Source organism: Triticum aestivum, chromosome 1B (genome assembly GCF_018294505.1).
Source record: "Triticum aestivum cultivar Chinese Spring chromosome 1B, IWGSC CS RefSeq v2.1, whole genome shotgun sequence".
Classification (NCBI taxonomy): domain Eukaryota; kingdom Viridiplantae; phylum Streptophyta; class Magnoliopsida; order Poales; family Poaceae; genus Triticum; species Triticum aestivum.
This window is the reverse complement of record NC_057795.1, coordinates 673,526,372-673,535,097: the sequence shown is the minus strand read 5'-3', so window position 1 is coordinate 673,535,097 and position 8,726 is coordinate 673,526,372. Positions and strand designations below refer to the sequence as shown.

Here is an 8,726-nt window from a genome sequence, read left to right as displayed (position 1 = left end):
TATTTCTTCTTCATGGCAAATTTAGTTTACATTAATTCCGCTGTGGCAAGTTTTGATACGAATCTGCCATGGCATTTTTCTTGTTCATACTTGATTTTCAACTTTTTTTCCTTTTTTTGGCACACAGCAGATTCATCATTCAAACACACGGCAATTCTTGGTACGAATTTGCCATGGCAAGTTTTGATACGAATCTGCCGTGGAAATTTTCTTGTTCATATTTTTTATTTTTAAACTTTTTTCTATTTTTCGGTAAATTCATCATACCAGAACACGGCAAATCTGTCATGCCAAGTTTTGATACAAATTCAGTTTATTGATCATGGCAAATTTTAGTTTATTGGTTAATGGCAAATTTAGTTTACAAATAATGGCAAATTTAGTTTATTGATCATGGCAAATTTAGTTCTCAAATCATGGCAATTTAGTGTAAATGATTTTTTATGCCATGGCAGTTTTTCTTGTTCATGACAAATTTAGTTTACGTGAATTTTGTCGTGGCAAGTTTTGATAAGAATTTGCCATGGCAAGTTTCTTGTTCAAAGTTGAATTTCCAACTTTTGCAAGTTTTTTCACACATGATAAATTCATCATACAAAATACGGTAATTTCTTTGATACCAATCTTCCATGGCAAATCTCTTTGTTCATACTTGATTTTCAACTTTTTGTGTTTTTTATCACACACGGCAAATTTCTCCAAAACACGACAATTTTAAGTACACTTTCATGGAATTTTTAATAAAAATGCCTTGCATTTTTTATCTTTTATTGTCCTATCAAATTTGTGTGTTCTTTTCACATGAATTTTTCAAATATTTTTTTTTCACATGGCAATATTGATGTTTTCTGTCATGGCAGATTTGCCATATTTCATTTTGGGCATTAAATATGTGTTTATAAACCTTTGTCATTGTTAAAAACAATATAATGGCAAATAGTTTGGTCAAACTCAAATGGCAATTTTTTCTGCTACTTTCAAAGCAGCTGATGGCATTTTTTAGTAGCTGAGCAAAATCTGGCTTTCATTTGTTGCAGAAAAAATCTAAAATCTGGGCCTTTTCATTTAATTCGTTCTCGGTGGGCCTTCTGTTCCTTTTTTTTCACAGTAAAAAGGGCCTGGTGTGATGGAAGCGTGTGGGTTGTGGGTTCCCCTGCCGAACGAATTCGTGCGGGTGATCGATCCCTCGTATCGAACAAGTCGTGTGGTAGGGTGCTCCTCCTGCCACACGTGTGGGCAGTGCTAATATTCGCCCACACAGGGTCGTGTGGGCGGGTGTCTATTGTGCCACACGTGTGGCAGTTATCAGCGTCCTAAATCAATAAAGCTTACAATCTTTCCGGCGAAGTAAATAGAATGTTGACAAATATCCAACCCAAATAGAGCGGGAGTCTCCGGCCGTGTGCTTCTGCAGTGCAGATTCTGCACCTTTCTTCGTTTCTGCAGTTTAGATTCTACACCTTTGTGCTCTTCCGCATGGAGTTGGACCGGCGGCGCCTACTCCCGCTCCCTCCCTTTCTTTCACCAGACTCGACCCGTCATCAGGCCAACTCCACCGCGCGACCCTATCCTGTCCGCCCCCGTCCGTTTGGGGTAAAAGGGACAAAAGAGACGGCCCAGCGCGCGGGCGCAAACGGACTTTGTGTCCACTTTCGACCCATCCCGGCCCAAACTTGCGCTGGTTTTGGGGTGAAACGGACAGCGCACGGACGGGCGGGACGCGCGCCCTTATCCTCCCCTGGCCCGCCCGTCGGTGGGAGAAACCAAACCCCCCCACGCCCATTTGGCGCCATTTGCCCCAAACCCTCCCGCCTCCCTCCCGCCGCCCCCTCTCTCCTCCGTCCATGGCTGACGCCCCGCCGAGTCCCGGCGGCCTGTCCGCCGACCCGCCCGCAAAGGTGAAGAAGAAGGCGCCAAGGAAACCGCGGTCGGAGTACACGCCGGAGGAGATCTCCAAGTTGGATGCGGAATCGGCGAAGAGGAGGGAACAGAGAGCGGTCGTCAAGCTCAATGTCGCCGCGGCCAAGAGAGCCGCCATGCGCGAGGAGCTGGAGGCCGCGCGGCGCAAGGCCGCTGCCGACAAGAAGGAGGACCTCGTCAACAAAGCTCACACCATCCTCATGCTTGGCATGGGCCATCCTGCCGGGTTCCCTGCAGCGGCCGTCGCCCCGGCGAGCACCAGCTCGTCGGTTGCGCGGCCTACGCACTGCCAGTCGCCGACGTCGCGCACCACGCCCATGTCGCCCGGCTTCCCTTCGCCAAGGCACGACGGACAGACCCGTTTCTCGGGGTCGCCGGAGGTGGGCTTGTTCACGCCGTCCACACCGCGCCCCGCGGCCGTCATCGACCTCAACGTCACGCCCGGGTCCAGCAGCGGCGGGCGGCCGTCCGTCGAGATGCTAAGAAAGCAGGCACGGGCACCATGCCGGCCCCTCGTGTCTTGTTTGACGGAATGCCAACCCCAACGCCAGCGTTCGACGACCCCTTCTACAACCGGTACATGGAGGACGTAATCTTCGACGGTGGCCATGGCCGTACCTACGACGTCGATGAGACCCAAAGCCAGGATGGCCGTGCCCAGTACGTCCCCGATGAAGAGGCCGACGAACGTGCTGACTACGACCACGGTGACTCGTGGCATGAAGACGATGACATCTATGTCGAAGGTGATGAAGAAGAAGAAGAAAGCAATGACGTTGATATTAGTGGTGCGCCATTGTTCATCGACGAGCTCACCCAAAGAGCGGAGGCACAAAAGAAGAGGAAGAGCATTCGCACGGGTTCATATACACAAGATGAGGACAAGTTGATTTGCCAAGCTTGGATGGAGATTAGCCAAGATCCGAGGACCGACGCGCAACAAAAGGGCATTGTTTTTTGGACGAGAGTCCACAAAACATTCCATGAAAGGAAGATGTTTGAGCCCTTCCAAATTACAAGCAACCGTGGCATCGGTTCGATTCAAAAAAGATGGTTGTTCATCCAACAAGAGTGCAACAAGTATTGCGCCGCATTTGAGAGCGTTGAAGCACGGCCCGTGAGTGGTCTCGGCGTTGGGGACATGGTATGATCTCCTCTTTCTAGCCCTTTCCTTGCTACGGCCATGAGACTTTGGCCGTGTATATGTTTGCATGTTCACTTGTTGTTGATCATGTGGTGTAGGCATTCCAATCTTTGGAGGCATTCAAGGCCCGGCACAATGACAAGCCATTCACTCTTACGCATTGTTGGACGCTCATCAACATGTGCCCTAAGTTCAAGGACCAATACTGTGAACTACAAAGGAAAAGAGGACTGAAGACGGCCAAGTTCGCCGGATGTGGAGATGGCGAGGCGTTGAAGAGGCCGAGGGGCAAGACCAACTCCAAGGTGGACGACATACGTGACGCCTCATCCATGGCCTTGCATGAGACTTTGCATGGCATGATGTCCCAAAAGGATGTGAGGAACGAGAAGAAGCGGCAAAGCAAGGACGAGCAAATGAAGCAATACCTAGACCTTCAAAGACAGAAGCTTGAGATGGAGGAGGCGGCCAAGAGGAGGAAGCTCGACATGGAGGAGGCGGCCCGGCAAAGGCAGCTCGACATGGAGGAGGCGGCCCGGCAAAGGCAGCTGGACATCGAGGCCGACAACGTCAAGGCCAGGCAGAGGCAGCTCGACATCGAGGCCACCAATGCCGCCACCAAAGCGAAGGAGGTGGCCCTTGCGATCATGAGCGTGGACTTGTCGAAGATGAGCGACAAGACGAGGGCCTGGTTCGAGGCCAGGCAGAAGGAGATGCTCGACGCCGAAGGCCTGAACTAGGTCATCCGATCGGCGTGGCCGTTCTTTTTTAGGCTGGCATGGGTGCCGCCCGCCCGTCGGGGGCCGCTGGCAGTGTGTCGGCGAAAAAACATTCATTTTGGAGGCCGGCTGTGTTGCCGGCGAGAAGAACTATTCATTTTGGAGGCTGGCTGTGTTGCCGGCCGCAGGCTGATGCCGGCGATGGACGTGTAGGCCGGCGTGAACCGGGGACGCTGGCTGAATTAGTTTTTTAAGTGGACGCGGACAGGATGGGGCAAATGGATGCGGCCGCGCGCTGCGCGCACGGCCACCGCATTTCAGGACACACCCGAACACGGCCCCAAACCCCTACCCAAACGGACCGAATCCGGATAAAACGGACGTTCGTTTGGGGTCGCACGGTGGAGTTGGCCTCAGACCACGGGCCCGATGCATTTCACACGTGGTGAAACTCCACAGGCCACGCGACGGAACAGTTGCCAACTTGCCCGGTCCGGCGATGGGTCGTCGTAAACCGCGCACGCCATCGCCAAATATCTACCGGCGGCCGGGCCCCACCCCCGGCCCGACGTCGTGCCGAACTGCTCCTTCTCCCACGGCACGCTACCGGGACGGGGAGAGGAGGTGGTTCCACACGCCAAGTTACCGGTGCACATACAAGTCCGCTCCCCCGCGCGCCTCGCGGGCTAAAATCCAGCGTCCACGTCCAAATCAACGGCCATCGTCGATCCCCCCCGCCAAGAACAGACTCCTCTCCCCCCTGCCAAGAAAGTGCAGCGCCCCCAGCTCGCCGGGAGAGGCAGAGCCTATAAGAATCCGCAAGCACCCGAGAGATCTCGGAGCAAGTCGACCGATCGAAGCTCAGCGACCATGCCGATGATCAGCTGCTGCCATCAGCTCAAGCCTCCGTCTGCGCCCCTTCACCTCCAGCCGGCCGGCACCGGCTCACGGGCGCCCGCCCATCTCCCTGCGCTGCGCCGGGCGTGCTTCGCGGCGGCGGCGTGCGTGGTGGCGGTCGGCGCGATGGGCGCGGTCGACGGCGCGGCCATGGCGCGGGGACCTGCCGACGACGGCGCGGCGCACGGGGCGGCGCTGGTGCGCGCGCAGGCGCCCGCGCGGTGGAGCGACCGGAGGCAGTGCCCGCCGTGGCACGCCAACTCGCTGGAGAACGTCGTGCCGGAGAACCTGCCCCGGCCGTCCGCGCGCCGGAGGTACAACGGCGTCGCGGCCGCCGACAAGGCGCGTGCGCCCGCGCCCGCGGCGTCGCCCGACGCCGTGCTCCCGTTCCTGGCGCGCCGCTCCGGCTCCGGCATGGGCTGCTTCTCCCTCTGAATTAATCTAGCTAGGTGATGTAAATTGTGATTAAGTGGGTGACTAGACTAGCAGATTAATTAGCTTAGCTTGTAGAAGAAATAAGCTCTCATATTGGTGAGAGCTGGGGGTACATACGACCAACATATTGTTTTATCTGTAATGATGATATTCTTCTATGTATTTTCAATTCATTGCTCGAAAAAGAGCTAGTATTAATCATTATATATCTGGCATTTTGTTGGCTACACGTACGTTGTCATGGTGTCTGATCACGTCGCTTTCTAGGGAAAAGTGGGAGGAGCAAGCGAAACACACGACAAGCACTCAACCTGAAAGCGAGATCTGACAGCCAACTTGTTGCTCTCTCACTAAAATCATAATAAGATTCAGAATTTTACAGATTCCAGTACAAATGAACGTAAAGGTCAGCCGGTGTTCGCTTGGGTCACAGCTTCAGGTTCGTAGTAGTACCTGGTAGTACAATGGGTTGGGGTGGAGTACAAGCCGGTTCCGTGCAGTACGACAATGACTCGAGGTATATGTGGAAGAAGAAACTGCCCAAACCCCGAAAAAACATTGAGATTTCTATGAATGACTCATGTACTAGAAATAGAAAACCTCCCTCAAAAAAAAAAGAAATAGAAAACCTAAATGCTGGGTGACGCGCGCGCGCTATCCAGCGCGCTGGAGCGGCCGCAGGACAACCGTTCATCTGGCACGAGATAGCGACACGTGGTGGGTTGACCGACCAGGTGGGATAGGCAGAGACGGTGCTTTTTGTCGCTTCCCCGTTCCCCTCCCTTCCTCTCCTCCCGCACGGCGACAGGGCGAGATAAATCGATTCGTATGCGAGCGTCGCCGGCGACCGACGACAAGCGGCGGACCGGCGAAGCGAGCGCCACATCAGGGGAAGGTGGTCACCAGCAAGTCCACGGGGCGGGGGGTGGGTGTGGTGAGTTGCTTGCGCGCGCGACCAGGGAGAAGAGGGAGTTGGGCGTGGCGGCGGCCGACGGGGGACGAGGCTCTCTGCTACGTGCACGAACAGAGGTGAGTTATCTAGCGCTTTGGCCATCGAGTTGCTGTCTTGCGCGCACCAATTTTTGCTTCCCGGTTGGGGCCGCGTGGGGAGGGCAATCTATTTAGCATCCACGGGGGCAAAATCTCTACTGGATCATGGGTTTGAGATTTGCTAGTCAAGGGAGAAAGGGATTAGAGGACATCTATCCCTCAGAAACTGTCTCGCGTCTTATCCGTGTGGTTTCACGATTGGTTTGATGGATGCATGAGCTTCGGGAATACACATTATAATGTTTCAGGTTGTAGGCAACAATTTACAGAGGAGTTTTTTTTTGCAGGCAACACAGGGAGAGATAAGAGGCAAAAATACTGCATTATATTTTCATCATATGTGTGTTCAGTAGGCAAATTCTGTGTAATATATGCGCTTAGCAGGCAATATTGTCGAATGCGCACTCATTTAGGCCCAATTCTCAGATCTCTGGAAATACAGATTGGCGAGTGTTGCTGAAATCGAGAAATTTCCAGAGAAAGACTCAAATTCCGACAGACAATCAACAGCTAGAGGTAATAGATATGTCTCCCACGCACAAATCCACACCCCGTCGTTTTGGATTAGGGACGGATTAGAGGTGCAGCAGCACACAGTCATGGAGAGGGGGGAAGTGCAGCAGCTCATAGCTGCTTGGATTTTTGGGTGGTAGGCAACAATTCATGTCGCCATCCCATCAGATCCCAGGATGTAGGCAATAATATGCAGTGTTTTTTACTTTTTAAGCAATAGAAGATTTAAAACTAGGCAATAATAGTGGATTTATAGGCTGTTTTTCGAGTGTGTTTCATACTGGCAAACAACAACAGCAGATACCAATCAGGCTATGTATGAAATTAGGTCAAGTGTTGGGTGCATGTTTTTCTATTATTCCTAATTATGTCCTCTGTGCTTGCCTACATTTTATATCAACTGAAGAAAAATCACAGAGAGCACCTGCAATCTTCTATGCAATAGAATATGTTTTTCCAGGCAATACGATGTGTTTTTCTAACTTTTTTGATCTGTTATTATAAGCGGGAGTTACAAATGATATCTCTAGAATATGTGGTAGCACAAGTCTGCAAATTCCCTCATGCTATTCTTGGTTTTCTACTAAAAAGTCAGTTAAGTTCAGTGAAAAGTTTGCTCTATTATCTCTGCTGGGATTTGTTCGTACCTTTTTGCTTGAGATATCTGTTGTCGTACAGATTTAGCGAAGGTTTCTTAGATGAAACCATACAATAGTATGGTTGCTCTGTTTTTTCTATTTTTGAATTCAGTAGATGTGCAGATTTAGCAAAGCGCAGTACTTGAGCATAGCCACTTCTCTCTGAGAGAAAATGAGCATGTGTAAGTGTAGGGCTGGCCTTTTCATACCTAGCAGCCTCAGTTTATCTCCAAGGAACTATTGTACTTCCAGACATTATTGAAGGCATTTTTGGATATATGCAGGCGTCTTTTCAACTGCAGATTTTTCAGACATTTTGTTTGTAGGCATTTTTGGGTGATACGTAGGCATCTTAATTGTTGTTTCAGACATTGTAGGCATCTTTTCAAAGTAGAATTTCTGATATTTTTGTTTGTAGGCATCTTTGGCTAATACTTAGGCATCTTAATTGTAGTTTCAGAGATTATTATAGGCATCTTGAAGTCAAAACAGGCGGTAGGTCCATCAGAGCACTTTTGATATACATGCTTTTTTTTTCTGGAATAACATGCAAGCATCTTAATTGTAGTTTTCAGACACCATTGTAGGCATTTTGGACAAAATGCAGGCATATTCAATTGTACGTTCAGACATTTATTTTTTGTAGGTGTTTATGTTGGATATTATGGAGGTATTTTCATTGTAGCTCCAAACACCAGTGTAGGCATTTTTGGATCATAGGAAAACTAGTTTTCTACAACACGGTTTGTCTAAGAACTTCAAGGCTGAATCCTGTTTTATTGGGGTACTATACTAGTTACTACTCCCTTTGTTCCTAATTATAAGTCTTTTTAGGGATTCTAATATGGACTACATACGAAGCAAAATGAGTGAATCTACACTCTAAAATATGACTATATACATCCGTATGTAGTACTCCCTCCGTCTCATAATATAAAAACGTTTTTAACACTAATGTAGTGTTTAAAACGTTTTTATATTTTGGGACATAGGGAGTACTTATTACAATCTCTAAAAAGACATATTTAGGAACGGAGGGAGTACAAGACTTTAGCTGAATAATTGAGTTTTTTTGTGTGACTATCTAGTTCCTGTATATGACCTTGTAACTAGTATAGTAAGCCGCCAAACCAACTCGCCTCTCCCGGTGTGCAAGGTCGCCCCATCCGTCGACGAAGTCGCGTAAAACCGCGCACCCTTCCAAATCGCCTAAGCACGAAGCCAAACTCGCACATCCTCGGTGTGTTAGCTCGCTCACCCGTCGCCCAAGTCACTTGAAAACACCCGCACCCTTCCAAATCGCCTAAGACGCCCAACCAACTCGCCTCTCCCGGTGTGCTAGGTCGCCCCACCCATCGACCAAGTCGTGTAAAACCCCGCACCCTTCCAAATTGCCTGAGCCGCCCAACC

General features: G+C 50.2%; 1 protein-coding gene across 2 annotated transcripts in view; it reads left to right on the top strand.

The window, feature by feature from the left end:
• Nucleotides 1–5,867: 5,867 nt before the first annotated feature.
• LOC123147733 (uncharacterized) overlaps nucleotides 5,868–8,726 on the top strand; it is a 5,323-nt gene continuing 2,464 nt past the window's right edge. The window contains exon 1 of one of the 2 annotated variants that reach the window (XM_044567045.1): nucleotides 5,868–6,144. In XM_044567045.1, the coding sequence (XP_044422980.1) occupies nucleotides 5,944–6,144 (201 nt within the window). In that variant the 5' untranslated portion in view covers nucleotides 5,868–5,943. The remainder of the gene's footprint in view (nucleotides 6,145–8,726) is intronic. The other variant, XM_044567037.1, reaches the window with a different exon arrangement.